Source organism: Lactuca virosa, chromosome 4, assembly GCF_052849685.1.
Source record: "Lactuca virosa cultivar CGN04683 chromosome 4, Lactuca_virosa_CGN04683_v6, whole genome shotgun sequence".
Classification (NCBI taxonomy): Eukaryota; Viridiplantae; Streptophyta; class Magnoliopsida; order Asterales; family Asteraceae; genus Lactuca; species Lactuca virosa.
The window spans coordinates 83575211-83592952 of record NC_136429.1 but is presented as its reverse complement, the minus strand read 5'-3'; the positions used below and the strand labels follow the sequence as shown (position 1 = coordinate 83592952).

General features: G+C 34.5%; 2 protein-coding genes across 5 annotated transcripts; one reads left to right on the top strand and one right to left on the bottom strand.

The window, feature by feature from the left end:
• Positions 1-1375: 1375 nt before the first annotated feature.
• Positions 1376-4371, top strand: ARGAH1 (arginase). Of its 4 annotated transcripts, none has more exons than XM_079043013.1 (7): positions 1376-1728; positions 2643-2794; positions 2866-3025; positions 3102-3235; positions 3465-3674; positions 3765-3875; positions 3968-4371. In XM_079043013.1, the coding sequence occupies exons 2-7, from the start codon at positions 2660-2662 to the stop codon at positions 4226-4228; spliced, it is 1011 nt and encodes a 336-aa protein (XP_078899139.1). In that variant the 5' UTR covers positions 1376-1728; positions 2643-2659; the 3' UTR covers positions 4229-4371. The 4 variants fall into 4 exon arrangements, with proteins under 4 accessions (XP_078899139.1, XP_078899140.1, XP_078899141.1 ...); XM_079043014.1 differs by having other exon boundaries at positions 2634-2794; XM_079043015.1 differs by having other exon boundaries at positions 2566-2794.
• Positions 4372-4481: 110 nt separating this feature from the next.
• Positions 4482-9307, bottom strand: LOC145109864 (protein NRT1/ PTR FAMILY 7.3-like). The gene is made up of 5 exons (XM_079046988.1): positions 9194-9307; positions 6642-6756; positions 6335-6552; positions 5571-6127; positions 4482-5405 (listed from the first exon to the last, which is right to left on the bottom strand). The coding sequence occupies exons 1-5, from the start codon at positions 9269-9271 to the stop codon at positions 4580-4582; spliced, it is 1794 nt and encodes a 597-aa protein (XP_078903114.1). The 5' UTR covers positions 9272-9307; the 3' UTR covers positions 4482-4579.
• Between the last annotated feature and the right edge of the window lie 8435 nt (positions 9308-17742).

Here is a 17742-nt window from a genome sequence, read left to right as displayed (position 1 = left end):
TATCAACCTTTTGTAGAAAGTACTTTCATTTTTTTTAGAAAAAAATGTTTGCAATAGAATCAACAGTAAACACACAAACGCTTTCTATTGAAAGTTGCAATTAAGTCCCAAAATTTTATTCATTTAATGCAAGTCCGTATACCAACTACTCCAGGGAACTTGTTACAAGATTCGGGAGTGTGACTTCACTAGCTGATAGTATATGAATAAGACTAGATATCTTCAATGATTGTAAAGAATACAACACAAATAATTCATTTAGATACTTGAATAATTTCATACAACTCATTTTTCAATACAAACTCAAGGATTTGATTTCCAAAATTTAAATTTTATATTTTAGTTTTTAAATATGAAAAAAAAAAAACATTCCCCTTGGTGCCCACCTCAACAATTAATCCATTTGTTGTTTCTTTCGACTTTCCTTAAAAAAATATCACCAAACACTCCACTTTCCTAATTCTTTTTAATTGCGCCAATAACTTACGCAGACACACACCCCCAATACACTCACACACATGTATAAACACCATCTTCATATCAGATAATCAATCCTCAATTTTCTTTTTCCAAAATTTCACCTGTATACCCGCCCGCTGCTGTTCTGAATCTCAGTTTCTCTCTAGATAACGCTTTAATCTATTGGGGTAACGCCTTTATCCTTTCAGTTTTTCTCATAGTTTTCGTTAGATTTACGTCTGCTCTGTTTTTTTTCGTATGTGTTGATCTATTTCTTTCTTTTGGTGGAATTAATTTTACTTTCACAAGTTGAAATTCTTTGAGATGAGACAGAACTGTACCTTTGAAACCGATTCATATGTATATCAGTAACATCGATTTTTTTTTCGTGACGAGATATACGTAATACGTTAATGTTTGAATTGCGTGTAATTGTTTTTGTAGTGTATATGATCCAGTTAAACTCTTTATCCGTTTTGAAAGTTTAAGGGAAATTTTGTCCATAATTTTGATGTGGTGATTCTTAATCAGTAAATAGTTGAGATTAAAACATTAGGTAATCTAAAAGACTATTGATTACTTGTTCAATCGGTGAATTTGCTCAACATCTAAATGGAACATTTTGGGGGAAAATATTTGTTTGCCAAAACGATCTGATCAGTTCAACCGTATGTTAGATAGTAATAGCAAAACTGCAAATTCACCCTTTTTCTTACCTAATTGGTTAAAAATTGAGATACAATGGCTAACTAAATGAGATAGCATAGTTCCCAACTTAAAAACATTTTATTTAAGGGGCTGTTTGATTTTGATCTGGCTGGGTCCGGTCAGATGTTTTTGTCTGACCCGGTCAGATCCGCTTGTTTGATATGGGCAAATAAATATCTTACTCGGCCCTTGGACATCTGACCCAGTAAGGAAAAAATAAGAAGCTGACCGAGACCGATTGTCTTCTTTATCCCTCGCATGCCCTTCTCCTTCTCTAAGGTCGTATTTTCCTTCCGTTCCCATCTCATTCCTTGTAAATCCTCCCACCTCTCTCCTCCCTTTCCTTCGTTCTCACCGAGCAGAGCCGCCCTTGGCCGACCCTCCACCAGTGACGCCTCCAAACAAATCGATCAAACTTCTTTTCCCCCTCCTTGAACAAAATTTCTCTTCAGCGACTTCTTCACCCTTGGTCGGCCTCTGCATCACCGGCTTCTGTTTCATCAGCACCGACCACATCGTCTTGCTCCTCCATTCTCCACCGAAGCTAGCAGCGCCGTCCAGGTACTCCATCTTCCTCCCTCCTTTTGATTTTATGTGGCTTATTTGTTTTTGTTTTTTTTAATCAATATGCTGATATGTCAAAGGTCGAACCTTTTTTAGTTTTATACGATTAGGGATCAAATTTGGAATTAGTTCTTTTGTTGATTATTGATTGCGAAATGATACTTGTCTTATATCTGCTTGTGAAACAAAAATTTGTGACAGGGAGGTATTTCCCGTTTTATGGAATTAACTAGAGGTTATTGTTGAGTATACAAAGGAACGCTACCATATGGAACATAAATAACAGTCAAAGCGCTATAATTACAAACATGTAATTTGACCAAAACTTTCAACAGATCAATGCTAAGGTTATTGCTGCTTTGCAACAATGTGGGGTCGATGTGTGTTATTTATTGTTGTCCATGATAAAGAAACAATCATGGACTTTTGGTTAGATGTTTTGGTAATGGGAATTACATTTGGTGCCAACCTGATGAACTCAAGCCATTCATTTAGCACTTTGAATTGCAATTTTCTTTCATATACACGTGTGTTTGTTGGTGGTGATAAGTCGTTGCTAAATGAAGTTTCTACTATTATTTTTGCAGTTACGGTTTTTATTTATGTAGAAAAGATGAATTTGTATCGGTTGATGTTTGGATGTTGTGTGTGTGTGTGTGTGTATATATATATATATATATATATATATATTTCTATTTTGTTATGAAAAAATGTATGTTAAGTTGCAAATAGAACCAAGGGTAAAATGGTCATTTTGCACCGGTCAGCACGTTCAGTCAGATGTACAATCAAACAATATGATTTCTTATTCGGTCGAATTTCTTACTCAGACAGACCTTTCTCAGTCAGCACTTTCTCAGTCAGCAACTACCAAACGGGGCTTAACTTGTTCTCTGTTGTAGCTGCAACAGATATCTATCCAACAAACATGATGAAGATTGGGAGAAGAGGAATTCATTATCTGCACACATTAAACAGTGTTCCTAAGGATGTGATAGAGAAGGGCCAGAACCGAGTCATGGAGGCATCTCTTACACTCATTCGTGAGAGGGCAAAACTTAAGGTATGTCCATATTTCATTATGCATTTATAACTTAAGTTTTGACAATTATGTTTTATATATATTTTTTCAAGGGAGAGCTAGTTCGTGCATTAGGTGGTGCTAAAGCTTCAGCATCTCTTCTTGGAGTTCCTCTTGGACACAATTCATCCTTTCTTCAGGGTCCCGCATTTGCTCCACCTAGGATTCGAGAGGCCATTTGGTGTGGAAGCACAAATGCCACCACAGAGGAAGGTATAGATAATTAAATACATTTACAATGTGTTATGGTGTGTTTGAAAACATGAATTAATCATGTTGTGTGATGCAGGGAAAGAGTTGAATGATCCTAGGATTTTAACAGATGTGGGTGATGTTCCTGTTCAAGAGCTTCGAGATTGTGGAATAGATGATGACAGATTGATGAATATCATCAGTGAGTCTGTCAAACTAGTGATGGAAGAAGTAAGCTGCTTTACTTGTACAAGAAATAGCACTGTACTTTCATTGCTTTGTTTGTTATATTTATTTCTTCATATTACAACGTTTTTCTGTGAAAATCTACTCAGTTATAGCAAATATCATCCAGTTAGTTACAAAGCAATTTTCCTTGTTACAATTGGTTAGATTTTTTAAAGTATAATAAGTATGTCCTAATAAGAAAAAGATGCTAAAGTATATGGTCTTTTTGCAGAGTCCATTGAGGCCTTTAGTTTTAGGGGGTGATCATTCGATATCATATCCTGTAGTGAGGGCTGTGTCTGAGAAGCTTGGAGGACCTGTGGATGTTCTTCACCTTGATGCACATCCTGATATCTATGATTGCTTTGAAGGAAATAAGTATTCACATGCATCTTCTTTTGCTAGAATTATGGAGGGTGGTTATGCTAGGCGTCTCTTGCAGGTATTCCTTTTGAAATAGTATAACAAATTAAACTAAAAAGTTGGTTCCTTTTCTATATTTTTATTTATGAATTCTTGTTTCCTTTTTCAGGTTGGCATCCGATCAATAACAAGTGAAGGACGTGAACAAGGGAAAAGATTTGGAGTTGAGCAATATGAAATGCGCACATTTTCAAAAGATCGACACTTTTTGGAGAATCTGGTAGTGGGACTTGCTCTTGATTTCTTGTTTGTGCAAAAAGACGTAAATGTCCTGCTCACTCATCCTAATCATTGCTTATTGTTATTATCCAGAAACTTGGAGAGGGTGTTAAGGGAGTGTATATCTCAATAGACGTTGACTGTCTTGATCCGGCATTTGCCCCTGGTGTTTCCCATATCGAGCCGGGAGGCCTCTCATTCCGAGACGTTCTCAACATTCTCCACAATCTTCAAGCCGATGTTGTTGGTGCAGATGTGGTCGAGTTCAACCCACAACGTGATACTGTTGATGGGATGACTGGCATGGTTGCTGCTAAGTTGGTCAGAGAGTTGACTGCAAAAATATCTAAATGAAGAAACCAGTTTGCTTGGTTTATCATTAAAAATAAATATTAATGATGTAGCTTCATTTGAGTTATTCCGTTGGTTTATTTCCTGTTTTTAAATATCATATCTGAAGAACTCAAGTTGATCATAGTGAAAACCATCTTTACTAATTTAGCTAATGTTAACAAACTAGATTATAAAACGACATTATGTTAACTCAGAGACCAAAAATGAAAAAAGATTCATTTTTGGACCTAAACCGAATAAAACCACCAACCAGAAGGACCAAATCGGCAATATACTCTATAATTTAACTTGTTATATTTCTCTCTTTGTATCTTATTTAAACAAGAACAACAACAACAACCACAAGGTGATTCAATGCATTTCACGTGCTTCATCTCTTCTCTCTACAACTATATTCTTATACCTCTTAGCACACGAAACAAACAACACAAGATTAACCGCAGTCAAACCCGCACAAAGGAAAAAAAACCGATCCAAATGCCCGTCATTCAAGTTCGCCGGGACCCACCCAGGCTTCCCATCTTTCGAAGTAATCTTCATAACCACCGACAATATAATACTGCTAGTATAACTCCCCATTGCGGACGAGCACATAGACAATCCAAGCCCAATACTTTTCAACTTATCCGGAACTTGAGCTGCAAAAAACTCCCACTGAGCCACATAAGTAAACGCCTCAGCAACCCCCACCAACACATACTGTGGTGTTTGCCAAAATATACTCAAAGAACTCGTTTCCTTCGGTCCTTTACTTTTTAGTCTGTGATGTTCGACAAAACCAGCTGTGATAATGGCTAATGTGGCTATAGCAAGTCCAATTCCCATTCTTTGTAACTCGGTTGGAGGGTTTGGTTTTGTTTTTGTTAGTTTGGTGTATAGAGGGAGGATGAGTTTGTCGTAGCATATGATAAATGCGGATGTGCTTATTATGTCAAAGATTGTCATGCTTGCGGGTGGGATGTGGAAGTTTGAGAGTTCTCTGTTCATTGCAGCACCTTGTTCTACAAATAGAGAAATCATCTGTATGAATACTACGGATGATAGTATGGTGCATAGCCATATTGGGAGGAGTCTTAGCACGCATTTTACTTCTTCGACTTGGGTGATGGTGCATAGTCTCCATGGGTGTGGGTTTTGGGCATCATCTGGGGTCATGATTGATGCACGATCAAGAAACCTGTAAAATACACGAGTCTCAGAAAAATGAAAGTAGGAAAATGAAAAATGAAATAGATTTTTTTTTTCAAAATAGTAATAGAAAAATGAAAGTAGGATGTGCTATTATAAACAAATTAACAAAATATGTTCTTATCTATTGCGTTTAATCTGAAACCGAACTTACTTGAAGTCATTAGTGTGATATATTCTCCTTGTTCCACCTTCATCTCTAGAATAATCTTCATAGAGACCATCTCCATTAGATGGCACCTCAAGCTTAATTTTCCTCATAGAAGCCACAATAACTTGAGAGAATCTGGAGATGGGATTACCACTAGGCTTAAAATGCCGATATCTAAAACTCCCACTCAAAACCGACATCAAAGCAATAAAACCACATGCTGTAGATATCCAAAAAGCCACCACATACTCTCCCATGGTTTCAATATAAACTAATAACGTCTCTGAAATCAAAGATCCTAGGTTTAGGGCAACATAGAAGTAGCTCAAAAAAGTCGTTTTCGCCCTCTTTTCTTCCGGATCTTCCTCATCAAACTGATCAGCACCAAATGTAGCAAGGGCTGGCTCGGCGCCACCGTTTCCAAGGGCAATTAAGTAAATTGATAAATAGAAAATTGCTTTTTCCACCGAAGAATGAGCGTTGCATACTTCTCCTATTTTGCCACAACCTTTTGGTTGTAACATAAACGCTTGAGTTGTCAATGACAATGCAACCAAACCCTGCAACAAAATCCCAAAAAAACGTGTTAAATCTTCATCTCCTGCCATGAGTATCACATCATGTGAGATGTAAATAAAATAACCATGACAATAAATAGTCAAATCCTCATTGGAATTGAATCTCTAACGCTGTAACTGTTGAGACTCGAACTGGTATGTAATAAGTTTCGTGAAGTTATGGAGAAATGGGGTAAAGGGTTGACTTACAATGGTCAAAATAACTTGAAAAATGACACAAGTGAGGTATCTTCCCAAATATGAGTCACTAAAGAAAGCACCCAAAAGTGAGAACAAATAAACACTCCCCATCCAAGTGCTAAACATGGTGGCTGATTCAGCATTTGATTGTCTCAAAGCAGATTTTGAAAACAAAACCATATTCACTTCCACTCCTGTGAATGCAAGCGTTGCTAATCCTTCATTCACTGCACAAACGAATCAGCATAAGGTACAACACATAAAGCACAAATTTAATCTTATGTTTGAATTCGAATTTTGTGACTTAAAAACATACCAAGCAAGAGCATCCCGGATTTCCATCCTCCGGTTTTTTGCTTTACTGCCGGTTTTCCATTCCAATCCAAGGAGCCGTCTCTTGTGCACTCGTTTAAAAGTTTGTTTTTAACGCTCTGCATGATATAATGGATCAGAATGAATAAACACCACTCTTAATTAAACAAGATTAAATACTTTTTTTTTAAGATTTTAAATTCAGATTTGATTTTTATGTATTATGCAATAAAATATTACAAGTACGTTTCTAACTGAAGTGAAAGAATTGCAAATTGCAATGGCGTAACGCATGTTCTTCATGTGAATAATTGTGTATGATTACTTTTGAAAGCCATGAAACTTTCTTTTTTAATTTCTATTAGTTTGAAGATAATCTTTAAAATAGTTTAAAAAAACGGAAAAGATGATGATGGTGTTCGTTGAAAGTGAAAAACTTTTTTGGTGTGAAGCTCAAGAAATAATTTGACTCCACTTTTCCTCACTTTAATTTTCTTGGGTCAAATACAATTAAATACCAAACTAAAATGAAGATTTAACTTATATATATATATATATATATATATATATATATATATATATATATATATATATGCGCGCGCAAATGATTTTCTCTCTTTGGCAATGCCATGCCGAGAAAGGTTTGTTTTCCCAACATGTCGAGCTTATATCAGTTTTACCGAAGATTTTTTTGTCATCCACTCCTTGAAATCTCAGAGCTGTCGGAAATGGTATATATGTATGGGTGTATGCATGATTTAGAAGGGCATTATAGAACATAATATTAAAGTAGCTAGACATTAATTTTTATCTTTTGTCACAATTAATTGATTGGATATTAACTCTTTTTTAGATAGTAGTAATAATCGTTGTGAAGTGTAAAAGTGAGAATGATAACTTGGGTACCACTTGGATTTGTATATTCATATCAATCAAATCCTAAGCCAGCTTTTTAGACTATACAATCTTTAAAAGTGTTTTCAAATCATAAGAATTATAAGTGTGTTCCCAATTTGGGGCATACAATATAATTCAAGACTTGCTGAACTTCATCATGGTTCATGTGTTTTATAAATAAAAAAAGTTATGCAATTTTCCTCAAAGTCAAAGAATTAATTGATGATGTTTTTGTTTTATGTTTCTATGGTCATGTTTTCAAATAAGCATAAACATGATAAAATTAGCAATTGTTTATAATTTTGAAAATTGAAAACAAATTTAATAGATTCTGCATACATCAGTAATAATTTTTTAATTTGATTTCAATATTTTCATGGTATGCAAAATTGACTTCGAGCAAAAACATGCATCAACCATTTAATTTTGACGAGATCAATTTTTCCAATCCAGAAAACAAAAACATTAATTCCTTTTTTTCATATTTGAAACCATAATAACTTTGTAAAACATTATAAAAATGTGACAATTAATTGGTAAATAATAATATAATTCTTGTGGAATAGAACCTGCTTAAGTTTTATATATTTACATTTTTGAAACATAAACGAAGTTAATATAAATTTTTTGAGATTCATTTATTTTTTTCTATACTAAAAGTTGTCTAAGCAAAAATGTTAGTCAACTACATAAATAATTACCACTCTGATTTATTGTATATAGTTATAGTAACAAGCACCAACACTATATAGTTATTAAATGCAAGATTTAGCAAGGTAATTAATAACATCTGTTTTATTCAGTGTTTACTTCCTTTTTTGTATTATAAAATTTATATTAAATTTCTATCACTTATAATTAAAGTTTGCTTCAATAGCTATCATTTTTCTAGATATACTCATTGTGTTTCATAAAGAATTCTAATATTTAATGAAACAATTATTCAATAAATATTATATAATTACTAATTATATACCAAAAATACCATGTTATAATCAATAACAAAATACAAAAAATAACCATCTGTAGTAAATATATATGAATAAATATGTAAACTAAACTCGAACATTTGATAAAGAAATTATAATTAGTAGGGGAAACCCCAAAATCAACACATGTATTCAAAACAATGCCATAAAATGATAAAGAGAACAAAAACTAAAGATATATTCTTCGATGGTAATTAAGAATTTTACTACCGTTTGTTTAATTCTGGAAACAAGTTTATATTTTCTTCTTAGTTAGTAAACAAAAGCATTAGAAACACACATGTTCTTCAATGACATTTGAAAAACACACATACAAACACAAATATTAACTAATAAATAAAACCAAGCATAATATGTGTATCAAGTTATTATACACATACATACACTGCACCTAAGCACACACATGTATTAATGTGTATATATATATATATATATATATATATATATATATATATATATATATATATATATATATATATATATTACATTTCGTGGCTATATCCAGAGTTGTTTAATGTATATGCATGTATTTGGAGGTGTATGATAAGTTTGCTTGTCGTTAATTAGTTAAACAAAATCCATGCATCCGATCTTAGTACTCATCAATTGATTCAAATACTTTAAAAAGATTTATGAAAATTGAGTTATATTTATTAAAGAAATGCAGTACCTGGAAATCATTGTTGCATAACATTGACAGGTGATCTGTTGTTGATGGAAGCTGATTGGATTCTTTTCTTGACTCCATTTTTAGTGTGTGTTCTAGAGAAGGAGAACCAAAGGGTTTATATGGACTCACTCACTCAATATATATATATATATATATATATATATATATATATATATATATATATATATATATATAAAGTTTTTTTTCCGGTAAATTGTCCAAGTGTGAGAAAACGAAGTTGTAGTGATTTATACGGCATGTGTACATGCAAAGATGGTGTTCGAAGTTTAAGATAACTTACACCGATAGAATCTCATGGATCAAGTAGTAATTAGTGATTAATTTGTATATTGTAAAACAGAACTGTAAATGTTCTTAAATTTGGATATTTTGTAGTGACAAGACACCAAACATTGAGATTATTTCCATTTCCATTGTTACGGTTTATTTTGACTTAAGAACTTCTAATTAAGTAGGTAGTTTGTTGAGGTATTTATACTTTGATAAAATCCATTTAATGATGGCGTAGTGATTTGTATCTTGTTAATTAAGCCGCACACGCACATATGGATGGTGTTTTACACTAGGTAAATGTGCGTTATCTACACTAAGATGTTTGGGTAATCACTACAAACAGATATAGACAAATAAGATGCAAAGAAAACTAAAGAACACACAAGATTTACGGATTAATTCACAACATTAGGGCAATTGTTCTTTTTCCACATACGAACAATTAAGGGATGTTTATTTATTTTGTAATGGGGTTTACAGTTATCGAGGTCAATATATAGAGCTAGTTTTTTTTTTTTTTTTTTTTTTTCTTCGACCCTAATCAAAACTGTTAGATTTTCATTTCAACTCTAAAACTGGTTATAGGTCGGGCTAGCTAGCAGGACCACATTCCTAAGTTTCAGTAGTAATAATAATGTCAATGAACCAATGTTTTAAAATCCGGGTCGACCCGGCCGGTTCAACTAGTTGGACCGTGACTCGGGGTAGAATGCGGGTCAATTGAGAACGGTTTTTTTGTAAAAATACGGACCGGATCGAACCGGCCGGGTTTCCCCTAAACCGCGGTTCAACCGCTTATGTCGAACCGGTTAAAACCGGATTGACCCGTTTTGATAGGGCTTGAATAGTTGGATACAAGTAGCGAGCGCCAAAACAACAAGCCGTTTGCGGTTTCTTCAATTTTTTTCAATGTTTAAACTTTGTGGACATCAAATTATTGGTTTTATATGTTTATGCATTATGCAGGAAACTAAAAATATATAAAAATAAAAAAAGACTATAAACCGGGTTGACCTGTCGGTTCAACTGGTTGACCCGTGAACCGGTCATCACACCGGGTCAATTAAAACCCGGGTTTTAAAACATTGCAATGAACAATCAGACCTCATAATTTAACATACAGTTTTATTTGCTTACATTATTTTACTATATAGTTTTTACTTTTGATCTTTTAGTAGGTTGCTAGTAGAGAGCGTTCCCCATATAAAATCTATGCAACAGATGTCCATCATGTTGTTTTAAGACGTGTATGATACTTACGATATATGAACTTTACTTCCAAAATGCATATCTCAAATAATAATATAGACAAATCTATATAAATTAAGGCCATAATGGGCCCAATTCAACTAAACTTACTACATCTTGGGGCTGTATATCTTAGGGTGATCTCACCAACTACTTATGATAACTCAAAATATTGTTAAGAGTATAAAGGATGATGTCCATAATACTTTAACCTGACTAGTGAGCTATGAATTCACACAATTTGCCATACTACTATAAGACATATAATAGTACTTTCACCTAACATTATGTGAATGTCTTAAATGTTGAGTTGTGAAGCATAATATGTCCATGGACCTGAAACTTAAGAAATGTTCAAATTTTACATTAGAGAATGATTCAAGAGATTCGAAATTAGAGAGATTGACCAGATATTTGAGACCATAGATTCTGAACCATAGAAAAGGGGAAAGTATATGCCTATGTACTCTCCCTTCTTATGGAGTTCCTTGAGGTTGACTTGGGTTTTGGGGTTTTGACTCGTATACATATTTATGCCCGTTTTCTCAATATACATAGGTTTCGTGTATCTTGTAAACCCTAATGTTCTGACTTGGGTTGCCCAAATCTTGTGAACCATATTAATTCTTGGGGTATATATTTATTTTTTCGCATATTTGTCATGATCAACCATAACATTAAGCCGTGTCACTTTCTCGTGTACGTTTGGCCGACTCCTTTATTATATAAGAATATATGTAATATGTACGCTTGTCTTTTGATGAGTATTACAAGTTATTAAGTACAAGAATTATGTTTTACAGGATCTTTTCATTTTGGATCTTAATTAATAATGGAATAATTTTATTATTTAATATCAAATGTTACAAAATTATACAAAATATAGGATTAGGCAAAACGTGGGTCCCATATCCTAACAAGTTAGGTGAGAGATACAAAATGAAAGTGTTTAAATTTTAGGTGAAATGTTGTTGAAAAGTATAATCCATGCAATTTTAGGGAAATAATGTTGCATATTCTTTTTATTAGATGAATGGATATTTTTAGAAAGATATTTGATGGTTAGTGTTTCCAACACATAAATGTATAATATTTCTTTATATAAATATATATATATATATATATATATATATATATATATATATATATATATATATATATATATATATATATATGGCTGGTCCAAACGTATATGGGGCCCGGGCGTAATGAAAAAAAGAAGCCCTCAAAGACAAATATAATAAAAATTAAAAACAATATATCATTTATTTTTCAGTATAGACGTGCTCAATTAGCAATAACAAGCAAACCAAATTGTTTATTTTTTGAGCTAATTTGAGTTTGAACAAACTTTAGGCTCTAAAAATCATTTAGGTAATATATATATATATATATATATATATATATATATATATATATACACACACACACACACACACACACTACATAGCCCATAAATTTTGGGCCCCCTGCAGACGTGGGCCCTGGGCGGTCGCCCGGATTGCCCACCGTCTGGACCGGCCCTATATATATATATATATATATATATATATATATATATATATATATATATATATATATATATATATATATATATATATATATATATATATACAGAGAGAGAGAGAGAGACGAGATCTTTGACGAACCACCTTCAGGGACACAATCAACGAACCCAATAATAGCGCTAAGATTTTAATTAAGATCAAATTCCAATAGATTAAATCAAACACGTTTTAATTTCAATTCGGGGTAAATCAATAAACATAAATTGATTTTAATTAATCAATTACTTGAATCAATATTTATATCTTATAGAAACAAGTTATGCATCTATCAAATGCATAGTATTTGTAATCGATAAAATGAAAATGAATTCGTGAAAGATTTGATTTGAATATATTAATCGATGTTAATTAACAAATTTCTGCAAAAATGAAGCTGAATCCAAATCGATATCTAATGAAAAAAAGTAATGCATCTATTAGATGCATAGTCGATTTAAAATAAAAAAAAAACTTTGAATTCATAAGATATTTGATTCGAATATATTACTTGTTGTTGATTAAATTCAATCGATCAAATTAATCGATTTTGTTTTAGTTAATATTAATTCAAATGACTGCATATTGAAGACGAATCCAGTTCGATATCACACTATCTATATAACACTACAGATAAAAAAATATCTATCTTATCAAATGCACAGTCCATGATCTAGGGAAAATTTATTTTATTAAATAATAAATGCATCTATAAAATGCATATATATATATATATATATATATATATATATATATATATATATATATATATATATTCATAGATAAATTATATAATATTCATAGATAAATTATGAATATATTTGAAAAGAAAATTTATTTTATTAAATAATAAATGCATCTATGAAATGCATATATATATATATATATATATATATATATATATATATATATATATATATATATATATATATATATATATATATATATATATATATATATAGGGAATGGTTATTTGGAAAACAAAAAAAACCTAAAAAAACCCTAAAAATCATAAAAATGCATAAAAAAAATACTTAGAGATTACAAAACTTTTTTTTGAATTTTTTTTAGGAAAAAATCGCAACTTTTTTAATAAAATCGCTGGAAAAAAAAATAAAAAATGAATTTTTTTTTTAATAAAAAAAATGGTTTTTTTTCAAAAAAAATTTCAACGATTTTGTATTAAAAGCAGCGACTTTTTCATAAAAAAAATTCAAAAGAAAGTTTTGTGATCTCTAAGTATTTTTTTTATGCATTGTATTAGAAGGGAGTGGCCATAAGAAGCCCTAGTGGCAGGGTTGTAATTTTGGGGTAGGAGTACGCTAAGCGTACATGTGGGTACGCTAAGCGTACTAGGACGCGACCTAGTACGCTACGCTGGGCGTACACATATGTGCGTTGGGCGTACTCATGTCCGAAAGAAACCCTAAGTTTTAGCGTTTGAGGGGTATTTAAACATCCTTATGGCTCATTTATCCCCACCTTTTCAGCCTCCAAAGCCTTAGAGTTGTCCCTTGCAAAACCCTAGTCCCTCAAGTGTGTTTTTGAGCTAAAACGTGTGTTTTGGTGTGCTTAAGGAAGTAGGTGTTGCATCAAGGAGCATAGAAGTGGAAGCAAGCTTGTGAATCTTGGATCATTACCTTCTTGAGAAGCTCCAAAAGGTAAAAAGTTTTCACCTTGACACTTTGATTGCTTGGATCTCAGTTTGGTAACCTTATGTTGTTCTTCTTGTCTCAAAAGTCCCATTTTTATGCAAATTTGGTTTTAGACGTTTTGAGCTGTCCTTCTAGACCCTAGGAAGGGTCCTAAGCCATAAAAATAAGGTCCCTTTAGCTAGCTTGGCTCCATGCATCTTGTAGAAGGTCTTAATGGATTAAGACCTTGTGTTAAGGACTTTATGGACGTGTAAAGTCATAAAGTTGGAAACTTTATGACCCTAGTATGCCTCTGGACCTTGGATCTGAAGTATGAGCTTAAGTGCTGAAGTTATTAAGCACTTAATGAAGAAATTGGGGTTGCGATGGTGGTCTTCTGCATAGCTTCGTGTACGATGAGCGTACCTCCGGAGTACGCCCCGTGTACTCGCATGGGTCAGCCCATGTTGAGTTAACCCGGTTGGGTTGACTCGGTTGGGTTGACTCATTGGGTTTATTGATTTTAACCGGTTGACTTTGAGTTTGACCAAGTTTGACTTAGAGGGTATTTTGGGTATTTTGGGATTTTGATGGAATTGGTCACTTGGTGGATGTAGGCATTGAGTAGAGAGCTGAGATTCGGAGTCGGGCCTTATCAGTTTTGTTCAGCTTGTGAGGTGAGTTTTCCTCACTGTACTTTCGGGTCGAAGGCACCAAGGCCGACCCATTGGTTTGATAACCTGATATTCGTTGACATGATGAGTATGGAATAGATATGCATGCTAGTTTTGATATGCTAATCTGGTAGATCTGTAGGACTACGTGTGATACTGTCTATTTATCTGTGTATGATATTATATGTTATATATCAGCATATTGTGTGGGTTGGGTTGAGGTTGTACTGCTCCGTGTTGTAGCCAACAAACCCTAGTGCAAGTCAGATATGAGCTGAGGGCCGGGGAGGGCATGCCAGACTCATACTGAGGGCTCATGAGCATTCCAGATAAGAGCTGAGGGTCGGGAAGGGGATGTCAGACTCGTACTGAGGGCTTAGTGGTATTCAGTCTAAGGACTGATCAGGCCGGGGAACAAGCTAGACATAAGTTGTGGGCCAAGGGCAAGTCAGACTTATGATGTGGGCTCAGGGGTAACCCAGTCTTTTAGCTGTGGACCCATTGCATGTTGTTATTATATATGTGCTATTTGTTTGAGTATTGGTATTTTGGGGGACTCATCGCGGTACAAGTGTAACAGCGGTAGAATCAAAGAAGACATTAGAGCACTTACACAGAATGCATTGTCGAACACCCTCAAGATACATTGTAGAAAAGCGATCAATTCTTTCAAATCAGTCTAACTCTTTGTCTCGGTAAAGAGTCTGTGATCATCAGTCATCATGGATTGGTGTGGTCCTCACCATACTAAGTTCACACGTTCCGTCGCCTGGATCGTCAAATTCACAAGATCTCTGTCATTGGTAACAATAAACCGACATAAATCTCTGAGTCGCCTTTTTCATATTGTAGACCCTGAGGTACTCATGCAAGGAGTACCTTACCCTCCGAAATCCTTCCAAAGTTTATTCAGTAAACCCTCCAGGACTACCACTTGTTCAATGGGCCGAGTTTAAGCGTAGAGTCTAACCCAAATCCATATTCATGAGTTAGACAAGAGAGTTGTGTCGGAGAGACGAAAACCTCTTTTTGGAGTTCCAGGTTGGTGATTGTGTCCTTTTGAAGGTCTCACCCTGGAAAAGACATGATACGCTTCGAAAAGCATGGAAAGCTAAATCCAAGATACACTGGACCATTCGAGATCCTCGATAGGATCGGTCCCGTGGAATACAAACTTCGTTACCCCAAGAACTTAGTAACATCCATCTTGTCTATCACATCTCGATCCTAAAGAAGCGTCTGTCCGATGAGACACTTGTGATCCTCTCGATGAGATCGAACTAGACAAGAGCTTACACTTCGTAGAGGAACCAGTTGAAAATCATGGACCGGGAAGTCAAGTGCACAAAACAAACGTCGTATCCGGATACTGAAGGTTCACTGGGATACCAAGTGAGGACCTAAATTCACTTGGGAGCACGAGAATTCTATGAAACATAAATATCCTCATCTTTTCCCGAACCCATAATTCGTATTCTATGTTTGAATTTCGGGACGAAATTCCCTCTAATGGGGGAATGATGTGACAACCCGAAACTTCTACCTTGTGCATCTAGTCAATTTAATCAATGTTAAACTCATTTCTGTTAACTTCTAGCATTGTTTAAGGGTTCATTTAAGCGTTCTAAGCTTGAGTTCAACCAAGGTTGAGATTAGGAATGAGTCAGCAAGTCGTATAGTAACAAAATCAGGCCATACGCTACTTTAGGAGGAGTGTACGGCCGTACACATGGGTGTACGGCCGTACACCCCCCTCATGGCCGCACACCCACCCCTATATAAAGGGTAGACCCCTTTCCTTTCATTCCTTTCACTCCTTGGCCGTACACTACTCCTTTCTCTCAAGCTTACTCAACCGTGAACCCTCCAAGGCTTCAAAAACGTGAGTAATCCATCCTTTAGCTTGTTTTACTTGAAGAACCTCTTGATCTAAGCCTTGATGCATCAAATTCCATCATGATTCTCCATCCTTTAAAGGAGTACGGCCGCACACCCCTTTGTACGACCGTACACCCCTTTAAAGGCTCTCCAAAGTGAGAGCTTGGCCCTTATCTTTGAGTTGGACATGATCTTAGCTTTGATGCACCTTAAAGTCGACAACTTGGACATAACATGGAGAGTGTACGGCCGCACACCTCTTTGTACGGCCGCACACACACCTTGTGGCCGCAAACCCACCTTGATGATCCTTATTGGCCTCAAACTCGCACTACAACTAAGCATGGACCTAGAACACTTCATGGATGCTAGTTAGAACCTTGGAATCACCTCAAAGACACATCCCATCATGAGTGTACGGCCGCACACTCATGGGCCGCACACCCATGGCCGTACACACCCTTAGGGTGGCCGTACACCTCCTTCACTTAATCCCTTATGGTTCTAACACTTAGTTTAAGTGTTTCCAAGTCCCTAAAATGGTTTCTTATCATGTCTAGTAGTGAAATACCCTAATTTGGATCCTATATGTGTCATTACGTGTTAATTAGGATCAAGTTGTGTTCGAGGCTTCACTTGACACTCAACATCTCATACCGGTCTTTCGTGCTAACCACTCACCCAAGGTGAGTTCATACCCCTACATTTTCCGAGTTTTTAATGTTTTCAGGGGGGAATACCAACCAAACATAACTGATTTTATGAAAGTTACACAAACGGATTTCAGTAAACTTAAAACGGACGAAATCAGTACAAACACACAGTTTCTACAGTTTTACAAAATATTTTAGATATTTTATCCCTTCTGTATTATGCTGAGCATAAGGGACGTTTTCAACGTACTAACTTAACCACATAGTTTTCAGAACAATACATAATTTACACTTACAAACATACAAACTATAATAGGTATAGTTTGGGAATTCATACAAGGTTATACAAATACGTACACACAAACTATATTAGGTATAGTTTGGGAATTCATACAAGGTTATACAAATACGTACACACAAACTATATTAGGTATAGTTTGGGAATTCATACAAGGTTATACAAATACGTACACACAAACTATATTAGGTATAGTTTGGGAATTCATACAAGGTTATACATATACGTACATACAAACTCTAATAGGTATAGTTTGGGAATTCATACCACAGTTTACAAACTCATACTTTATAAATCTTTCAGTTATTTACAAAAAGGGTTTTCAA